The sequence below is a fragment of the Sorex fumeus genome, unplaced genomic scaffold (genome assembly GCF_029834395.1).
Source record: "Sorex fumeus unplaced genomic scaffold, SorFum_2.1 ptg000045l, whole genome shotgun sequence".
NCBI classification, from domain to species: Eukaryota; Metazoa; Chordata; class Mammalia; order Eulipotyphla; family Soricidae; genus Sorex; species Sorex fumeus.
The window spans coordinates 181,781-203,188 of NW_026606102.1; the positions used below are offsets into that span (position 1 = coordinate 181,781).

The following is a 21,408-nucleotide window of genomic DNA, read 5'->3' on the forward strand; positions in this document are numbered from 1 at the left end:
TGCACTTGATGCACCAGGTAAATGAGACACGAGAGCTCCCAGCCCTGCATGCTCCAGGATGCACCTCTGGGAAGTGGAGACGCTGGAGCTCAAAGGCTGAGCTTCAATTCTCTCTGGAGGATGAACCCTACCCTAGCGTGGGGCGTACCCTCGGTAGACCTTCCCCAGGTGGCCTGCTGCACAATCCCGAGTTTCCTGAGTCTTACATCTTGTGGTACTTAAGATTGCATAATGAGTCCCATCTTGTTTTATGGCTGGGAAAACAGTAAAGTCACGGAAGCTTTTGCAAGAGGAAAGATGTTATTTATTTATGCTGTTTGGGGGTCACACCTGACAGTGCTTAGGGCTTACCCCTGGCTCTGCATTCAGGAATTACTCTTGGCGGTGCTCCAGGGACCAGATGGGATGCTGCACATTGAAACTGGGTCAGCTGTGAGCAAGACAAGTGCTTCACCTGCTATACTATTGCTCTAACCCCAGGAGCAATGTTTTAACTCTTGTCTGTTCTACGTATCTTCTGCTTAACTGTCTCCTGTCTTGTGGATCTTACTGTCACCTCCTGTCTTATCCATTACTTCTGCTAGTTGGCTACTGGTCATCCCGGAATAGATGACCTCCATCCCCACATCCCTACAAACCAGGGGAAGCCTGTTCATCCCGAGAGAAGTTCTCAAAACGCTGTGCCAGCCTGTGACGGAATAAGAGTTGCAGAAGACAGGGAGAGCAAGTTGAATCTTACAGCACAACTAGGGGAAGTTTCCCAACTGCTACTTTCATATGGACCCTTGCTCCTGGGAGGCGAGGCAGTGACTTGGCAATTACAGAAGGACCTGGGGCCCTGGGAACTAGAGATTCCTCTCCTGAGCATCCTCCTAGATCAGGTTATGCATCATTTCTGTTCTCCCTGCCTCTCTTTCAGATGGGAGACCAAGGAACATGTCCCTGCTGCACGCTCTGATGCAGGCTGGGGAAATCTTTGTGGGCACAGAGGAGAAAGAGCCGTGGGGGAGCGTGCACTGAGACAACTGCGGTCCTTTTAGGGCCCTGCCAGGTGTGTAGACCAGTGTCTCTCCTCTTGTCTCGCGTGGTTTGGAAGTCACTGTTCACTAAAGGGAACTATCTCAGCCAATAAAGAAATAGAGGTGCATGAAATCTTCCCTCTGCTTTTGGAGCTAAGTCCCGCCCCATCCCTGCTCTGTAGAGGCCCTGGGTTTGAGTCATCCTGTCCACCCAGTACAGGAAGAGCCACCCATCAGGCTGCTGGGGCCCCCTCAAGGGACATCTTGGAACCCTCACCTGAGCTCTTGCCATGAGGTCAAGCTGACACCCAACAGATAAGGCTGTATTCAAGACTTACTAGGAGAACAGGACTGTGAACCAGCTTGCTAATGATCTTAAACTCAGCTACACATCAGAATGATACTCTTCCAGATGACTGTGTTAAGTAAAATGTACCGGGAAATCTCATTTCAGCCACTGGCTTTTCTTTTTTAAAGATGAGGCTCTGGACCGAGAGCAGATGACTGGTTAAAGAAACTCTGGTACATCTACACAATGGAGTACTATGTAGCTGTTAGAAAAGACGAAGTTATGAAATTTACATACAAGTGGTACTACATGGAAAGTATCATGCTAAGTGAAATGAGTCAGAAAGAGAGGGACAGACATAGAAAGATTGCTTTCATCTGGGGAATATAAAGTAACAAATTGGGAGACTAACACCTAAAAATAGCTGAGATAAGTATCAGGAGGTTCACTCCATGGCTTGGAGGCCAGCCGCACAGGCTGAGGGAGAAGGCAGCTCAGATAGAGAAGGGAGCACCAAATAAAGGGTGTTGGGAGGACCATCCCAGGATGAGAGATACATGCTGAAAATAGACAATAGATCAAACATGATAACCACTCAATGCCTCTTTTGCAAACCACAGCACCCAAAAGGAGAGAGAGAACAAAAGGGAATGCCCTGCCACAGGGGTGGGGCGGAATAGGGGGGGAGTGGGAGGGTGAGAGGGATGCTGGGAGCATTGGAGGTAGGGAATAGGCACAAAAAAAAAGAAAAAAAAGATGAGGCTCTGGAGATGGAAGAGATGGTACAGTGGGTTGGGACACTTGCCTTGAACGCAGTCAACCTGGGTTGGCTCCTCACATCCCACATGGTCCCCCGGACCTACCAGGAGGGATCCCTGACTACGGATCCAGGAACAAGCCCTGATCACTGCAGAGTGGCCTCAAACAAACAAACAAAATAAAGAACTGGAAGAAATGTTAATGCTGCACATGGCTTACATTGGTGGCTGTACAAGGGATCCTCTCCATGCTGAAGTCACAGTCCCAGGGGCTTTTGGAAAATGTGCTCTCACTCTTTGTCCTGGCCAGTCTGTTCTTCTGAGATTTGCGTCTTCTGACTTCTCCCCCATTATCTCACACTAATGGGGGCTCCTGGTCATGAGCCCTCCCCTTACCCAGCCTCTGCCCAACCCTGAACTCCTCAGCACCTCGGTGACTGGGTCATCCCATGCCTATTTCTCCAAACGGACTGAGACCTCAAGACACAAGGATTGGATATGCTCACTTCCATATCTCCGGGATCCAGCAAAGCACTGAGGGGCTTGGAGAGATTTGTTTGTTCAAATGATGAATGACTGAGTGAGTGGAATCAGCTTGACTTGAGGAGAGCTATTTCTCTTCCAGACCATGGTCTAAGCCCATAATTTCAGAAAGTTTGTGATTTACTAAGATGAAGGCAGTGAAGAACTCTGAAAATATTAGTCTATTTCATCCATTTACATACCCATCCATCCATCTTCCTTCCATCCATCCATCCATCCATCCATCCATCCATGCAACCATCCATCCATCCATCCATCCATCCATCCATCCATCCATCCATCTGTCCAAGATGTTTAATATTTGCATGCTATCCTACCTGAAAATGTACTGGAATGCTTGATGAAAACCAAAGGAACAATAGTTAAGTTTGCATGAAGGAGCTGATGAGGGAATCTGAGGGGAAGGATCATTCTAAAGCACACCCATAAGATGTCTAAGGGATCTAACACTGACCCCTGACACTGGCCTGTTGGTTACTGAGCAACATTTTCTACCTGTTATTTCACTTGCAGTTTCAACGATGCATAGATGTCTTTATTTTATTCATGGATTAAGTTGCATGTTCTTATTTCAACATAGAAAGTAGTTTTTGTCTTTAAATAATTACAGCGAAAAAGTAGTACAGGATGTTAAAAAAAAAAGGAGCTTTCAAGAGACACCAAGGAGTTGGGAAATGAGTGACTTTGTAGGAACAAGAATGACAAAAAGGGTCCAGAGAGATAGCACAGGAGGTAAGGCACTTGCCCTGCACGTGGCCTACCTAGATTCAACCCTCACACCTCAGAGTTCCCCAAGATCTGTCAGGATCTGTCAGGAGTGATCCATGAGCCCAGAGCCAGGGTAGACTCAAAAAACAAAATAAAGCAGAGGCTAGCAAAGAAGTGGTTTTCTGACCTTCCACACAAGGATCCACCCTCCCAGAGACTCGTGTGTTCATGGAGATCAACACTGCCTCAGCTCTATCACTCATTCACCTCTCTGGTCTGTAGTCTGTGCTCAGTGGATGCAGTCAGGACGTGGGGCAGGTGGGAAATGAGTGTGGGCTAAAGGAGGTGCCCCTCAGAACACTCTTAAGGCGCGGTCCTCTGAGGACTCCCTAACCCTCTGTCAGGTGGGGACACAACAGGAAATCTGTGACCCAGATCGGGGTTGTCACCTGACCTTGCTGGTTGCCTCACCTTAGATTTCCAGCCTCCTGAAAGAACTTTCTATTGTTTGTCAACATAAGGTATTTTGTTCTAGCCACCAGTATAAACTCAGGACTCACATTCATCTGCGATTCACACACAATCATTGTCTCAGGCACACTGACTCGCTCACAGTCACACTCACTCACAGACCTCACGTACTTGCCAGCTTCACGTCGATCACGCAGACAAACATACAAACACATTCATACATGCTATCACACAGACACATATAGGAACACAAGCACACATGCTATCACACAGACACATATACAAACACATGTGCACACACTATCACACACACATATACAAACTCGAGCACACATGCTATCACACAGACATAAACAAACACAAGTGCACATGCTAACACAAAGACATACAAACACAAGTGTACACGCTATCACACAGGCTCCATCCTAGTGTCACGCGCATACGCTCATCTGCTCACACACTATCTCCCCGGCCATCCAGCATGGCACGCTCTCCTCTACTGTAAACACCTACAAAAATAAAACCCACTCTCCCCACTTAGAAATGTGCCCTCACTGTGTTCACAGGCTGATGGGGTTTTCACTTGGGGCTTCCTTGGGTGCCAAGATGTGAAATCCCCTCTCTTTGCAACGCTGGACTGTCCCTCAGGTTTCCCAGTATTGATTGAATTTCGAAAAAAAAGGGGAGGCAAAACCCAACCCAACCTCACCACAGGCGAGCCTTTGCTTCCTTCCTGCACCCAGGTCTGATTTGGGTGCCACCACAAAGCACCTGCTCTCACCGCTGCAGTTCTCCCTGGTCTGACGCGCAGATGAGTCTCTTAAGACACAACACCACCCACCTTCAAACGCCCAAGCCCGCCTGAGAGTGGAACGAAGGACTCCAGAGGAAGGGAGACGGGCGTGGTTTCTGACAGAAGGACAGACATTTCCACCCAGGAAAGGATGCCAGCAGTCAGCATTAGGCCTGGGAAATGTGCCCAGGAGAACCACATCCTCTCTCAGTGTGGGTCTGAGTTTACAGAATAAGCGTGTGTGTCTGTGTCTCTGTGTGTCTGTGTGTGTCTGTGTATGTGTGTGTCTGTGTGTGTCTGTGTGTATCTGTATATGCCTGTGTGTATGTGTGTGTCTGTGTGTGTGTGTGTGTGTGTGTTGGGGTGGGGTTGGGCTCTGCATTCTGGTTACATTTCCTTTGGGGTTAGACAACTGACTATGTCCAAAGCGGAAAAAATCACAGCCCATCTCCAACTATAACTGGCTTCACTCTAGCAAGGAGCAAGTGCAAGTCTTGGGGACATAGAAGGTTCCCAAGGCAGTACTGAAAAAGACTTATTCCTCTAACAAACAGAAAATGAAGAGTGAATCCAACGTTCCTTAGAGTAACACAGGCTGAACACTCACTAGGGGGCTGGGATCTGCCCTTTGGTTCTAGATCCTTCTAGAAAGATGTAGTAACATGTAGTATTTTTATTTTGGATTTCTTATTCAAGTCCATTCCAGCCCAAAGTCTCCTTCTTGTACTCACAATTTAGGTTCCATAAAATGAAAGGAAATCTTTTTCAGACCAGAGGGATAGTCCAATGGTTTGAGCACAGGCTTTGTATACAGCAGGGCCTGGTTTTGGTCCATAGCACTACATGGTTCCCTGAGCACAGAGTTGGGAGTACTTTCCAAGCACCATAGGGTGTGGTCCTAAATCCTCCCCTCCAGAAAACCAAACACCCAAAGTAAACTGAGGAGTCAGAGAGATAACACAGGCTTGAGGTGCTTGCCTTGCCTGTGACTGACCTGGGTTTGATCTCTGACACCACACTGGGTCCCCAGAGCTCTCCAGCAGTGATCTCTGAGCAAGGAGCCAGGAGTAAGTCCAGAGCTAGGTATGCCCCTCCCCGCAACCAAAAGAAACAAAACAAAACAAAATGAGGACCAGAGGGGAACTAGTGTTGCCCATGGCTTGCGGGGACTTCCTTGCACAACGTTCTAATGCTTAGCGTCTCATACTCTTTCCCATGTGAGAAGCACCTGGGCATGGCCCTGAGTGTGCCACTTTCACTGTCAGGATGGAGGGACTCTTGATGGGGGACATCCCAGTTATTTCCTTGGTGGCCCCAGTGGCTTTTCTGCATTTGTGTCATCTCATTGACTAGCCCTGCCAGCTGCCCAGAGACCAGGAGTGTGGGCTTCTTTCATGGAGAGACGCTTTGTAGAGCGGAGGGAAAGTTGGAAACAGAATAGCTAGTTTTTATATTTTTTCAGAGCATTTTAAAAAAATTTTTGTTTTTTTGCTTTTAGGACACACCTGTTGATGCTCAGGGAATACACCTGGCTTTGCACTCAGGAATTTCTCCTGGAAGTGCTCAGGGGAACCTATAGGATGCTAAGGATTGAACCTCGGTCAGCCACATGCAAGGCGAGCGCGCTACCCACTGCATTTTCCCTCCGGCCCCTCAGAGCACTTTGGAGGAGACGGTGAAAGGTGAGTTCTTGAGGAGAGGATGAACATGGGGTTTACCCAGTCGCTTCCTTGTGAAGAAAGTAAAAACTCAGGGCTGAGAGTTGAGCTGGGCTCTTCCACACTCGTCCCCCAATTAGGGCCGCTCGAGGTGGCTTGCTTTCAGAATGGACTAGCCTATAAAAAGTGGCCTTATTTTCATATAAAATTTGAACTGCAGTTTTAGTTTCAAAGTGAAGCGCTTGATTGTGACTCACCAAGCTATTTATAGTGGTCTCCGCTCCTACCAGATATTTTGTGCCTCTACGACAGAGAGGAAAAGGAAAACGAGGGAGATGAGGCATTTCAGACGAGCGAAGACGACAATGATCCAAATTGATCGGGCCAGTCCTGTGAGAGACACACACACGTGTCTTTCCCATCTGGTTTCACACTCAGCAGCTTCACCCCCAAATTGTGCATCGGCCTTAATGGGAAGAGAGACTGTGAAAGGCATGCAGGTTTGGGAAAATAAAAGAAAAGTGTGGCTCATCCCAAACCCCTGTCTGAGAACAAGCCAATCCAGGGCTCAATTCAAATAACATTTTCACCTGACAAGGGCGTGCTGGCTGACGGAAGATTCCCATGGGGTTCCGGTCCACCTCCGCACTCACAACCCTGGTGATATTCTCTCTGATTCTCGTTTTTTATTTTTTTCCATTTGTTAAAAAATTGTGGGGATACTGGGCTCAACCTCACAGCATTTCTGTGAGGATGAAATGAAATAACAAGGGCCCCCTTTTCAGGATTTTGGTGCCATGCTCATATTCGGTAATAACTTGAGTTTTCATTGTTTGCCATAGGGTTGCTTTCTTTGCTCCTGTTTGACTGCATTTAGGAGGGGGTACTTTCCCTGGCTGTCTGTTTCTGCAGCTGTTAGCATTCCCGAGGAAGGACAACTTTTTCTCCTTCCCAGGGAAAAATAGAAAGAGTATTCCCAGAGATCCACGACCAGTTTCCCCACCCTTAGCTGCTCACAAAGTGAGTGTGTGATGACGCAATGGTGAATCTTGGGCATATGGTTTGTAGGGGGAGAAGGCGCAGGGCGGAAGGTGCATGGGGGTCAAAGCACAGATGAGTGAGGGATCGCGAGAGACCTGGGTCCCTGTGGAAGGGGATGAGGAAAATGTATGATCGTGCAGCTGGAGAGCAAAGCAAACTTCTCGTGCAGGAGACCCAGGTTCGATTCCTGCCATTGCACAGTCCCCTGTGCCCCTCCTTAAACAACCCTCAAGCCCCTGTGCATTGCTGGGTGTGCCAGCCGACAATAACAACCACCAGAAAAACGCCACAGAAACAAAAGATGAGGCTGTGTAGAGGAAAGAAGGCCAAAAGCGCTCGGACGTGTATCTGGCAAAGTTCAGGACACGAGCTCACGAGTCAAGGATGAGGAGGAGACAGCTGAGAAGACAAACTTTGGCAAAGTCTTTGGAGTCCCAGACTAAAGTCACAATGGAAGAAGAAGGGGTTTTTCTGGCCTCAAAAACATTGCTCAGGTATACTAAATTTTCTCAGTTAGTTACCTCACAGAACTACCCATATATATATATATAATATATATATATATAATATATATATATTTACTGTTACTCTTACTGAGTAAAGAGAGGCTGCTAAAATCTCAGGGCTGGCATGAAAGGAGACTTTACATAAATCGATGAACAATGGGATGACAGTGATACAGTGATATATATTTATCCTGAATTTTAAGCTGACATTAAAAACTTACCTTCCTGGGCTGGAGAGATAGCACAGCGGGTAGGGCGTTTGCCTTGCATGCGGCCGACCCGGGTTCGATTCCCAGCATCCCATATGGTCCCCTGAGCATTGCCAGGAGTGATTCCTGAGTGCAGAGCCAGGAGTAACCCCTGTGCATCGCCAGGTGGGACCCAAAAAGAAAAAAAAAAACTTACCTTCCAGAAAAGAGAAATCTGTTGTCGTTTGTGGTCAATGTCCTGTTTCATGTGCCAGACATCTAACATGCCAATAGGCTCTGTTTCAAAAGACAAAACACAGTTCATATATATATATGCACAAATGGTATGAAACCTTTGAAAGTCAGGGTTTTAATTTAGTGAGCGATCACGGGGGGGGGGGGGAAGGGGAAATCACTGGTGTAATATTTATTTTCTCATGCCGTATTTCCCTTTTTCTTTACTCTTTTTGCTTTTGTGTTTGGGACACACCTGGGGTTTCTCAGGGACTCGTCCTGGTTCCCAGGAGTGACCACTGGAAGTGCTTACTTAGCTTTGTGCTGGGGATTTGAAGCAGGGTTGGTAAGATGCAAGGCAAGCATCACAACCTCTGTACTACCTCTCCAGCCCAACCCTTTTTCTAATTTTTTAAAATGAAAGGTCTAATTTACGTTGCATTACACATTACATTTATATAGAATATTATTATAATAATATTATTATGTAATTATATTGCATGGAAACATGTGTATATTTTCAGTAAAAAATGGCAACTTTTTATGAATAGATAATTCTCACAAAATAAAGATGATCAACGCCATGATATTTTTAATTCAGTTTGAAAATATCATTTTTTGAAAGAAAATTTCTTTTTTTTTTTAACAAAGTGCAAATCTTTAAATTGGTTCGAGAAAAATATTAGTGTACTTTTTTTTCTTAAGATAAAATAATTAATTTTTACTGCAGTTTAGGTAAGATGGCTGCAACACTGTTAATAGATAGTATTGTTTATTTATTTTTTAAAACTTTATTGAATCACCGTGAGATAGTTACAAGCTTTCATGTTTGGGTTACAATCACACAATGACCAAACACCCATCCCTCCACCAGTGCACATTCCCCACCACCAATATCCTCGGCATACCCCCCATTTCCCATCTTCCCCCTGCCTCCATGACAGACAATAGTCCCCATACTATTTCTATGTGCACTGCAAACCAACCCTTCTTCTTTTGATAAAAAATGAACAAATATGGCATCAGAACAAAAATGGCTTACTTTAAAGATTAATTTAAAAAATCTATGAAAAAGAAATGAGATGCACAACTTAATCTTTAAAACATGTACTAATAAAACAACTCAAGAAAAGTATGGCCTCTTTCTTTTTTCTTTTTTTTTGGAGTACAGAAATAATTTTTTTTTCTTTTTGGGTCACACCCAGCGATTCTCAGGGGTTACTCCTGGCTTTGCACTCAGGAATTACTCCTGGCAGTGCTTGGGGAACCATATGGAATGCCAGGGATCGAACCCGGGTCAGCCACGTGCAAGACAAGCACTCTATCCACTGTACTAATGCTCCATCCCCCAGAAAGAATTCTTAACAGAAAAATAAAGACAAATTAAAAGGAAAAGATTTCTGATGCTGTAAAAGTACAGGGCTGGAGCGATAGCACAGCGGTAGGGCGTTTGCCTTGCACGCAGCCAACATGGCTGACCCGAGTTCAATTCCTCCACCCCTCTCGGAGAGCCCGGCAAGCTACCAAGAGTATTTTGCCCACATGGGGCAAATACGTATTTTGCCCGCATGGGCAAGCTACCGAGAGTATTTTACCCGCACGGGCAGAGCCTGGCAAGCTACCCATGATGTATTCAATATGCCAAATACAGTAACAACAAATCTCAAAATGGAGACGTTACTGGGCCCGCTCGAGAAAATCGATGAATGACGGGAGGACAGTGATTGTCAGGGATTGTAAAAGTACAATGCCACTCTTTGTGTTTATTTCCATTCCAGAACACACCTGGCAGTAGAGCAATTTAGTTTTATGATCTTTAGACAAAGATCTACATGCAGGGAAGGCCTAGCACTTCCTTATAACATTCCTCATACCTAGCCTAGTGCTTAGTTCCTTATAACATTCCTCATACCTAGCCTGGTGTTTAGAATATAATTGACTTCCAGGAGCTGTTAAATGCTGAGAGACTAAGCCAGGCATTACTAACTACATGATGCTGGAACAGGCAGAGCTGATAGAAAAAGTAGCTGCTAATTTATAAGAAAATGAATGGTCGAATCAGAGCGAGTTTGAGAGAGTTAACCTAACACAGTGATGAAACAGAATCATCCGCTCCACCTCTGGGTATGTGGGTATGAGCTTGTGTGTGAATGTGTGAGTGTAAATGGGTATGCAATTTAGTGTGGGGTGAGTTTTGCGTGTATGTGGATGTCATTTGTGTGAGAGAATGAAAGTGTGAGTGTAAGTGGCTGTATACATTTGTGTGTGAGTAGGTATACTTTGTGTGTATTAGTGTGTATGGGGGTGAGTGTGAGACAGTGAGAGAGACTGAGAAAGTGTTTTAATTCTTGCATTATCAGATTTATTTTGATTTACAATCAGGAGTTCAGAAATGCCTCCTGAAAATAGACTTCAAGTACACCAACCTAACTTGTTCACAATGACACTTAGAAAATACTAGAGGTGAAGCTACCCGGGCATTCCTTTTGGAGTAGCAAGTTCCATTTTACCTGATGGAAATTTCCAGAAAATTAAGTTCCACCTGGATAACAAAAGACGAGTAGAAGAGAAAGAGAGAGAGGAAGAGAACCCATGAACCAGCACTCAGAATGGGCAGGTCCTGTGGTGGGGCACCTGTGCTTACATCTCTTGTCTCCTCACCCCCACCCTCCAATATCATTCCAGAGTATGGTGAAAGTATGAACTACAGAGCCAGACTAGGGAATGCCCTGGCTCTGTGATCTTGAACAAATAAGAACAGCATCCTGCAGCCAGTTCCCCATGTGTCAAGTGAGCATCACAGTCTGACGTCTCATGTGGGCACTTGTGAGAACTGAAGCACATAGGAGAGAACTGACTTGTGGCCAAAATTCTGTAGAATTGAGCTGCTGTTGCATTTTCCATGTGTTAAGAGGTAAGCAACTTGTTCAAAGTCCCTGAACCAATAGGCTTTGAACAGGGGTCTGTTTTATCACCTCCTCGGAATCTTAACTGTACCACACACCTGAGAAGATTTCTAAGTAAGAAAGAGTCCCACTCCGATCAGGTGTACCTCTTGTGTGTTCCATTCTCTTCCACTGTCACTCCCATTTCCTGTTTCTTTTATCCTCTGTTACTTTTTTCTAAACATTTACTTCTTCCCTCTCATCAGTGACTGAGTTTATTCATCACTGCTGGGAGGACTCAGAGATAAGAAACGCTAATAGGACATCCCCCGAAATAAATGTTCTTGTGGATTGTGCAGAATGAACCAGGAATCAAGCCCAGGACTTTTGTTAGTTCAGACGCAAAAAGGAAAAAGGGGGTACTGGCAAGAAATGGAAAAGGAACCTGACATGTATTTACCTCTGATATGTGGCAGGCAATCTTTGGACACTTTAAATCCATTATCTCATTTAATCCTTGCACAACACATGGGGTGCATACAATTATCCCTTTTTTTAATTTTTCTTTTTCTGAAGACAAAGTGGTTGACAAAGGTTAAATGATTTACACAAGACATAGAGTTGGCAGCCCCCTGGGCTGGAGCGATAGCACAGTGGCAGGGCGTTTGCCTTACAAGCGGCCAACATGGCTGGCCCGAGTTCAATTCCTCCGCCCCACTCGGAGAGCCCGGCAAGCTACCGAGAGTATCTTGCCCTCACGGCAAAACCTGGCAAGGTACTCATGACGTATTTGATATGCCAAAACACAGTAACAACAAATCTCATGATGGAGACGTTACTGGGCCCTCTCGAGCAAATTGATGAACAATGGGAGGACCGTGACCATGACATAGAGTTGGCAAGTGGCAAAGCTTGGCCCAGGTCTGTCTGTCTTCCTTACCAGTTTTCGCTTTACAGTTCACAGATAGGGCAAAGTTCTGTATACTCCACCCTCTAGCTAATCCAGACGTTGATGACACAATTGAGATTTGGAAATTTGGGTGTGTGCTATTTCAGAGTGTGAACTGTCTAATACAGATCAGTGTGCGCTGGGCAGAAATATAAAGGGAGCATTCACGGCCTCACTAAAGATTGACAATATAATAGTTTGTTTTCCTATTGGTGTAATCACGGCCTTGGCAAGCACACACTTCTAGGGTAGGCCTTGGGCTTAGAGGAAACCAAAAGCAGAAAAGTGATAAGAGGCTGATATGGGTGCTCAAATATCATGCTTGCTATCTAATGAAAATGTCTCATTAGATAGCTACATAGAAATAGAAAACAGAAATAGAAAACTACAGAATTATTCAGCCTGATTTTCTAAGCTCTTAGGCAAAAAAAGACACCACTATGATATGTTCTAGCTCACTGGTTTACAAGTTGGCAAACTACGACTCCCTGCTTTTATATGGCCTGTGAAGTAATTACTGTTTTACATTTTTCTTTTTTTAATTAGTGAAACACCATGAGGCACAGTTGTAGATTTACAATTTTTTGTGCTTGGGTTTCGATTATACAATGCTCAAATACCCATCCCTCCACCAGTGCCCATTTTCCACCACCATGGATAATATCCCTCCCACCCTCATCCCCCCATCCCCCCCTGCCTCTGTGGCAGGGCATTCCCTCTTATTCTCTCTCTCCTTTTGGGTGTTGTGGTCTGCAAAAGAGGCATTGAGTGGCAAACATGTTCAGTCTATAGTCTACTTTCAACATGCATCTCCCCTCTTGGGAGGGTCCTCCAAACACCCTTTATTTGGTGCTCCCTTCTCTATCTGAGCTGCCCTTTCCCTTAGAATGCCTGGCTGGCCTCTAAGCCATGGAGTAATCCTCCTGGTGCTGATCTCAGCTATTCTTGGGTATTAATCTCATATTTTGTTACTTTATATCCCCCAGAGGAATGCAATCTTTCTATGTCTATCCCTCTCTTGTTTTACATTTTTCAATAACTAAAAACAAATAGAAAGAATCTTTTTTAGGGGTCGGTTCCCAAGCAATGCTGAGGGAGCCTGGGAGCCACTGGCATCAATACTCAACCAGGTGTGTGTGTGTGTGTGTGTGTGTGTGTGTGTGTGTGTGTAGCACACGTAGTGCCAGGGACAGAACCAAGGTCTGGGCACACAAAGTATGTCCTGACCACTACTCTCTCCCTGGTCCCCAAAGAATAAATTTTAGTAGAATTAAAATAGCATAAAATTTAGCTCAACCTTTCACTTATAATGTCCTAGGTTTGATCCCCAGCAAAGCAACTATCTATCTATATCAACTATATATACATGAAATTTCAGTTTCTGTAAACACATATTTATTAGAGCACAGCTTCTCTTTTTATATTTACACATGACAACAGACTGCTTCCACACCACCACAACAATTTTTAGTAGCTGTGATGAAAAGCTGAAATTATTTACTGCCTGAGCCTTTCCAGAAAATGACTGCTCAGTGCTACAGCGTACAATTATGAAATATTTGCTAACCAAGACAGTAAAATAACCTTCAGGATTTCACTGCTCCCTCTTCACTTAGCAATGTCTTCAAGCTACTGATGAATGAATGAATTGCCTCGCTTCTCCCACGAGACAGTGGGGTCTCCATCAGCTGAGCACACTCTCTCCTCCTCCTTGCCCTTGCCTATCTCTCCTGCCCTCACTATGACGGGGGCTGGCTCCACTTTCACTGCTCTGACACAAGAATGCGCAGGTCGGGGCTGGAGCTGGAGTGATAGCACAGCGAGTAGGGCATTTGCTTTGCATGTGGCTGACTGGGGTTCGATTCCCAGCATCTCATATGGTCTCCTGAGCACCGCCAGGAATAATTCCTGAGCGCAAAGCTAGGAGTAACCCCTGTGCATTGCCGGGTGTGACCCAAAAAGAAAAAAAGAAAGAATGCACAGGTCACATTTCCTTCATTCACTATCCCCTGCAGTATTGAGCAGGGCCAAAGGATGTAATGTAAGGAGACTTTAAAAATGGTACATGGAGGACTAATCGCTCAAGAGCCACCAAGATGATGAAATTCCCAGATACATCAGTCTCTGGGCTGAAAACTTTAGGGACTTCTAACAGTGGGGGCAGGTGGCATCTCCCCGCCACACCCTCGCCCGTACTGCTGGATGCCCCAGCAGCCACACCCACATCCTGCAGCCCCCATCACATAAACAGCCGAGCTTCACAGTTTCACAACTAATCTTAAGAGATGCCAAAGAACGGCCTTAGTTCTACAGCTCTTAGAGCATGTCGTCACATATGTGGCCACATGACACCTTCAAATTCCATGATACTCACAGCCCAGTAAGAGTACAGTACCGTGTTCAATAAGTGGAAACAATAACACGAAGGTCCAACTAGCAACAAATAGCTCAGCAAATCCTTTGACAATGAATTCAATAACATCACTGTGAAATATAACACTTTTCACAAATTTTCCTTTACTGAACTATTTTTTTGGAGTTTGCCTTGCAAACGGTCAACATGGCCGACCCGAGTTTGGTTCCTCCGCCCCTCTCGGAGAGCCCTGAAAGCTACCGAGAGTATCTCGTCTGCACGGAAAAGCCTGGCAAGCTATCCGTGACATATTCGATATGCCAAACACAGTAACAACAAAGTCTCACGATGGAGACGTTACTGGGCCCACTCGAGAAAATCAATGAACAATGGGAGGACAGTGACAGTGACAGTGACCATGGGTACAGTTGTAGACTTACAAATTTTTGTGCTTGGGTTTCAGTTATATAATGATCAAGTACCCATTCCTCCACCAGTGCTCATTCTCCACCACCACTGATCCCAGTATCCCTCCCACCCACCCCCCATCCTCCCAATCCCACCCTGCCTCTATGGCAGGGCATTCCCTTTTGTTCTCTCTCTCCTTTTGGGTTCTGTGGTTAGCAAAGGAGGCATTGATTTACTGAACTATTTTTTTGATAGCTCTATTTACCAATTGTTGCAACATGCAATATAAAATAAATTATTCGTGGAGTTCATGCCCAATTCGATCAGCTTAATCAATGGCTGAACAAATAGCAGTACTCCTACAAATAGATAAAGCAATTCTTGGGAAAAAGATGTGGGGAGGAATTACCTTTCCCAATCTCAAACTCTACTACAAAGCGGTAATAATTAAAACAGCATGGTACTGGAACAAAGGCAGGGCCGCAGACCAATGGAACAGCATGGAATATCCGTACACACAACCCCAAATGTATGAACATCTAATCTTTGATAAGGGAGCAAGAAATGTGAAGTGGAACAAGGAAAGCCTCTTCAATAAATGGTGCTGGCATAATTGGACAACCACATGCCAAAAAATGGGCTTTACTTCGACCTAACACCATGCACAAAAGTCAGATCAAAATGGATTAAAGATCTCAACATCAGGCCAAAATCCATAAGGTACATCAAAGACAAGGTTGGCAAAACCCTCCATGATATTGAGGCTAACGGTATCTTCAAAGACGACACTCCACTGACCAACCAAGTGGAAACAGAAATAAACAAATGGGACTATCTTAAATTAAGAAGCTTCTGCACCTCAAAAGATACATTGACCAGAATACAAAGACAATCTACAGAATGGGAAAGGATATTCACCCAATATCCAGGGGTTGATATCAAGGATATACAAAGCACTGGTTGAACTCCACAAGAAGAAAATATCCAACCCCATCAAAAAATGGGGTGATGAAATAAACAAAAACTTTCTCAAAGAAGAAATCTGAATGGCTAAAAGGCACATGAGAAAATGCTCTACATCACTAATCATAAGGGAGATGCAGATCAAAACAACAATGAGATATCATCTCACACCACAGAGACTGGCCCACATCCAAAAGAACAAAGGCAACAGGTGTTCAAAAGGGAATGCCCTGCCACAGAGGCGGGATGGGATGGGGGGTGGGGGGGAGGGATACTGGAATCATTGGGGATGAAGAATGGGCACTGGTGGAGGGATGGGTACTCGATCATTATATAACTGAAACCCAAGCACAAAAACTTGTAATGTCCACAACTGTACCTCATGGTGTTTCACTAATGGGCTGGAGCGATAGCACAGCGGTAGGGCATTCGCCTTACAAGCGGCCAACATGGCCGACCCGAGTTCGATTCCTCCGCCCCTCTCGGAGAGCCCGGCAAGCTACCGAGAGTATTCGATATGCCAGACACAGTAACAACAAAGTCTCCAATGGAGACGTTACTGGGCCCGCTCGAGCAAATAAAAATTAAAAATAAATAAATAAAAAATATAAAAATAGCCACAATTTTTTTTAAAAATTAAAAAATAAAAAAATAAATTATTCTGTGCCACTAAGGGGGTGGTATGGGAGATGAGTAGGAAACTGGTGACATTGGTAGAAAAAAATTCACACTGGTGGTGGGATTGGTGTTGAAACATTGACTGCTCCAAATTGTATCATGAACAACTTTGTAAACCATGTAAGTAAGTAAGTAAAGGCCCTCCCGTTGATCGTCGATTTGCTCGAGCGGGCCCAGTAACATCTCCATTGGAGACTTTGTTGTTACTGTGTCTGGCATATCGAATACTCTCGGTAGCTTGCCGGGCTCTCCGAGAGGGGCGGAGGAATCGAACTCGGGTCGGCCATGTTGTAAACCATGGTGTTTGAATAAGATTAGAAAAAAAAAACTTTTCCATAAAGAGAAAAAAAACCATGGAGAGGCAGAAATACCTATTGACATAGCTCATTTGTTCCTCTTTCTTTTGGTGCCTCCTTTCAGGTGTTCTATGAGGTGAGGGCATATTCTCAGGCACCTGTATACCATGAAGCCTAAACCATGAAATTTAAAGTTCTTCCTAGTATCAGGCCAGACTCTAAAAGAGACCTTTTTAAAAATTTTTTTAATTGAATCAGTGTGAGATAGACCCTTGCAAAGTTGTTTATATTAGGTTTCAGTCATGCAGTTTCCAATAGCCATCCCTCCACCAGTGTACATTTCCCAGCACAGGTACCTGTGTCCCAGTCCCCCCCGCCCCCATCATTCCTCCAGCCGGCCTCTATGGCAGGTAATCTTCTCTCTTTCTCTATGTCTCTCTGTCTCTATCTTCTCTCTCTCTCTCTCTCTCCTCTCTCTCTCTTGCTCTCTCTCTCTCCCTCTCTCTCCTTTTGGTCATTGCAGTACAGATACTGAAAGGTTATCAGGAATATCCCTTTACCTACTTTTAACACTCAGTTTTTTTGAGGCAACTATCTTGCTAAACACAGGGGAATGTCCTCCCTCCCTCCTTTCCTTCCTTCCTTCCTTCCTTCCTTCCTTCCTTCCTTCCTTCCTTCCTTCCTTCCTTCCTTCGTTCAGGGTTCACTCTTGGATCTAAGCTCAGGGATCACCCCTGATGGGCTCAAGAGACCTTACGGGGTGCCAGGGATCAAACCTGGGATCGACTGTGGGCAAGGTAGGTGCCCTCCCTACTGTACAATCACTGTCCCCACCACAACAGAGTGATTTCTTTCCTCTGATTCCTTACTTAGTGGTCATTTAAAAAGTGTTTTACATGGAGGCACATGACATGATTGAACTTAATGACACTGGAAAGGGTCATATGGAGAAATAATGGTGTAGTCTCTGCTGATGTGATGTTACTGAGCCCCACCGCCCAGTCTGCCAGGAGTCATTGTTGTTCTCAGTTCTGAGTAGCAAAAGCTATAGAGTATAGTGTCATCACTCCATTTTAGAGAGTAATCTGAAAAGGCTTACTAGTAATATTTTTAAATGCCAAGTTACAGATGAGTACACATTTGAAAGGTTCAAGAAAGAAATGTTAAAAAAAAATTCACACCTTGTAGCTTTACATCAGTTGGTTTTTCATCAAGAAACTGATGACAAAAACGGTGGTAAGTGGTAAAAACCAAGCAGCTTCGAGTGAGAGAAAAGAGATCCTACAACTACCCACAAAGCAGCTGAAACCCAGAATGGGAGATTCAGACAGCGTGGAGGATCTCAGAGTTTGGGGTTATTTCTTTATGAATGCCTTCACTTTAAAAAAAACCCCAACTTCCTTGGTTCAATTCATAATCATGCAGGTTTATAGCTGTAACAAGTTGTACTCATTTCTATGACGGTGGTTTATTTTATAGGATGTGAGAAAGTTACCAGGCTAGCATGAAGGGTTTTTTTTTTAATTTAATAACACTTAAAATAAAAAAATAAAAACCTCTTAACAAATCCCTATATAGGTTATTATCAATTGTGAGTAAAAGTGGCAAGAATTTACAAGGGCAGAGTTTCTCTAGTTTATATGTTAATCTAATGTGATATAATAAAAAAATTCTTAATTTACTTTTTTTTAATATTTTTTAAATAATGTAGGAGTTCAGCCATTGATTAAGCCGATTGAATTGGGCATGAACTCCACAATTTATATTTACTTTTTGAATGGTACAAAACATGTGCCCCCTTATCAGGAATTTTATCCATGCCAGGTATAAACAAGACCTAACCCTAGAGATCATAAAAAAATTATTCTGATTATGTGCAACAAAATGATACTAAGAATAAGCACTGATTCTAAAGATGACAATAATAACATTTTAATGACAATGATTTAAGCAGAGAGCAAGTGTTTTAAGATCTATAAAAAGATTTTTATCATATAATGAGAGGGAATAAATTTTTATTGGATAAATTAATTTTTGAAACATTTTCTAAGTAGAAAAACGCAATTAGCATGAACAAAGAAAGAATATTAGTTATTCTACAAGTAGCAATTTAGGATTTAGGAAGTCTTAGTTTTTTTTAATGTTGTTGGTGTATTTCTGGTGAGCCATTAGTCATTCACAGCCATAAAACTCACAGAAAATGAATGCAACTTAATCATGAGGCTATTTTATATGCCTGTCTACTTTAACTTCCACAAATAAGCACTTAGAAATTCTTATATTAATATTTAAGAACCTCCAGGCAATATGTGACAGGCTATAGACTAATTTTTCCCCTCTGAACCAAATTTACACAAATCATGAAAAAATTCCATACTATAAGACTAATTAGATGTTTTGAAAACATTCAGATGGCTAGTTCTGGTGATTCCAAGTGTTTGCTGGGAAAATTTCATATAAGCATTTTTGCTTCAATATACTTGGCTACACTTCAACAAAATTATGTTCCCAATAATTACTAGGGAGAAAAAGAACATTAGAGTGAAAAATATATTTGATATCTTTCTCAGGATAATATGATGATACTCATCTGAGCCATGAATATCAAAAACTTGAAGGAATGCAGTGCAATGACATTAGAAGAGACACTGTATGTTAAATTTTATTTCAAAATATTGTCTCCAGGTCCACTTTTTTCTCAAAATTTTAATATGGCCTAAAAAAAGAGTCATAATAATTTTCTTGGTGTGCAAAAGTAAATTGTGTTAAGTTTTAACTATAAAAGAATGACATATTATTGGGTATAGCTTTGTGGCGTTAGAGTTACTGACATAGTATGTAAAACAGAGATAAGTGTTATCACCAAACATCACCAAGGCACATGCTTGTAATCAACAGGACCACATGTGGCAAATGGCATGAGATGTTCTGTATTGGGAAAACCCACAAGGACCAAGGCTGCTAGCATGACCCTGGGAGAGCATGTTCTTGACTTTGCCACAGCAAAGAATTGAAGAGTCAGTCAGGGAAAATTAAGTACAGGAGTAGTTTATGAAAGTCAAGTGTACATTCAAGAATCAAAGTACAGACACAGCTTAGAGTGAATAGCTTTGTCTATTATAAAGATGAGATGTTGCTTAAAAGTAAGATATCCCACTCCGAGAGCCAGAGGGTGAGAGAGTGGGCATGTTTGGAAATAGTAGTTCTCAACCAGAAGCCGGATGAAGGCAGTTTCCCAGGATATTCTTGTGGGGCCCAGGGTTGAAAACTGTGTAAGTGGAAGAATTAGGGGCATGAAACTAGGGGCTGAAATGTCACAAGAAGGCTGAAAAAGACTGAGAAATATTGGTCAAAAGAGGCTAGCATTGTTTTAAGACAGCAGTTTACCAAAAGTGGGAACACTCAGTGTGGGCAAATTCTAGGGAGGTGCATTGCTTCTTTTCTTTAAGTTTTTGGGACCCACTAGGCAGTGCTCAGGGCTGACTCCTGCCTCTGTGCTCCAGGATCATTCCTGGTGGGGCTCAGGGACCATATGTGGTACCAGGAATCCAACGCAGGTTGGCATCATGCAAGGCAAGCACCCTACCTGCTATACTATCTCTCCGACTCCAAGAGCATTTTTTCTACAAATTTCTAAGTTGTATAGTTGTAGAAATGGAACAAATTAATAAAAGGCATTGAATGCATAGAGGCTTTTAGGGTGGCCTCTAGTCGCCCTTGCAGGCTAATCGCCCTTGCAAAAGATGGCATGGCTGCCCACCTATGAGATGGCCAGACTTCTTTGTCAAGACCCTGAACAAATGGTTTGAGGCTCTTCTTATTCCTGGAACGAGTGGATGCCATTGGGCTACACTACCACGCAACAGGAATGAATGGAGACATTACTGGTGCCTGCTCGAGCAAATTGATGAGTAACAGGATGTCAAGTGATCAAGTGATTGAATTGATAGAGAAGTGTGAAATGGGGGTAGTGATTTGCCCCCAAATCAAAGCACGATCCAGTTTCTAACCGAATCTGATCAATTCCTAGGGTTGCCATGACAACTACAAACTGTCAAGGTGAGAATCAGTGTGTTTTCTATAATATAAATATATTTCAATGAACCTATAATGAAGTTCTGCTCTCTGTCAGTTGGTGGGGCCTTTCATTTGGTTTTACCTGGTCTTAGGTTTTCGTGTTTTCACCCTTTGGTGCCCAGTGTTTGTAACTCATGAACTCTGTGAGCAGAAACATACTAGGCTTCCAGGCCTTGTGTGTGCTTGCTGATCAAAGATGGGAACTGATCAAAGATTGCAGGGGTGGAGATGACAGATGCTGACATGTTAAAGAACAAGGAACAACAATTACTCATTCTTGTATCAGCACACAGATGTTTGCTTGAAGGAACAACCAAGTGTTAGAGCTGTTAAACTTTCCGATGTCTGGCCAAGGGAGTATTTTTCCAAGGAAGGTCAAGTTTTCTGATTCTTTCACATCTATGTCAGTTGTATACCACGTTTGTGCTATCTATTCTCCTGTCTCAATAACTAATATTAAAAATTGCTGGTTACAGAAGTATGTACATGAATAGTTATAGTACTTGCATTAATATAAAGCTTAACTCATTAATAAATGCACTCATATCAGTTGGTCCGGTACTAGTACTTTAGAGATTCTATTCCAAATAA

The 21,408-nt window shown here is 43.6% G+C and overlaps 1 protein-coding gene across 2 annotated transcripts in view; it reads right to left on the minus strand.

Moving 5' to 3' along the window:
- The window catches only part of IL12RB2 (interleukin 12 receptor subunit beta 2), an 87,478-nt gene that overhangs the window by 47,956 nt on the left and 18,114 nt on the right, over nt 1-21,408 (minus strand). For both annotated transcript variants that reach the window (XM_056122361.1, XM_056122362.1), the window contains exon 7: nt 8,192-8,271. In XM_056122361.1, coding sequence (XP_055978336.1) covers nt 8,192-8,271 — 80 coding nt within the window. The remainder of the gene's footprint in view (nt 1-8,191; nt 8,272-21,408) is intronic.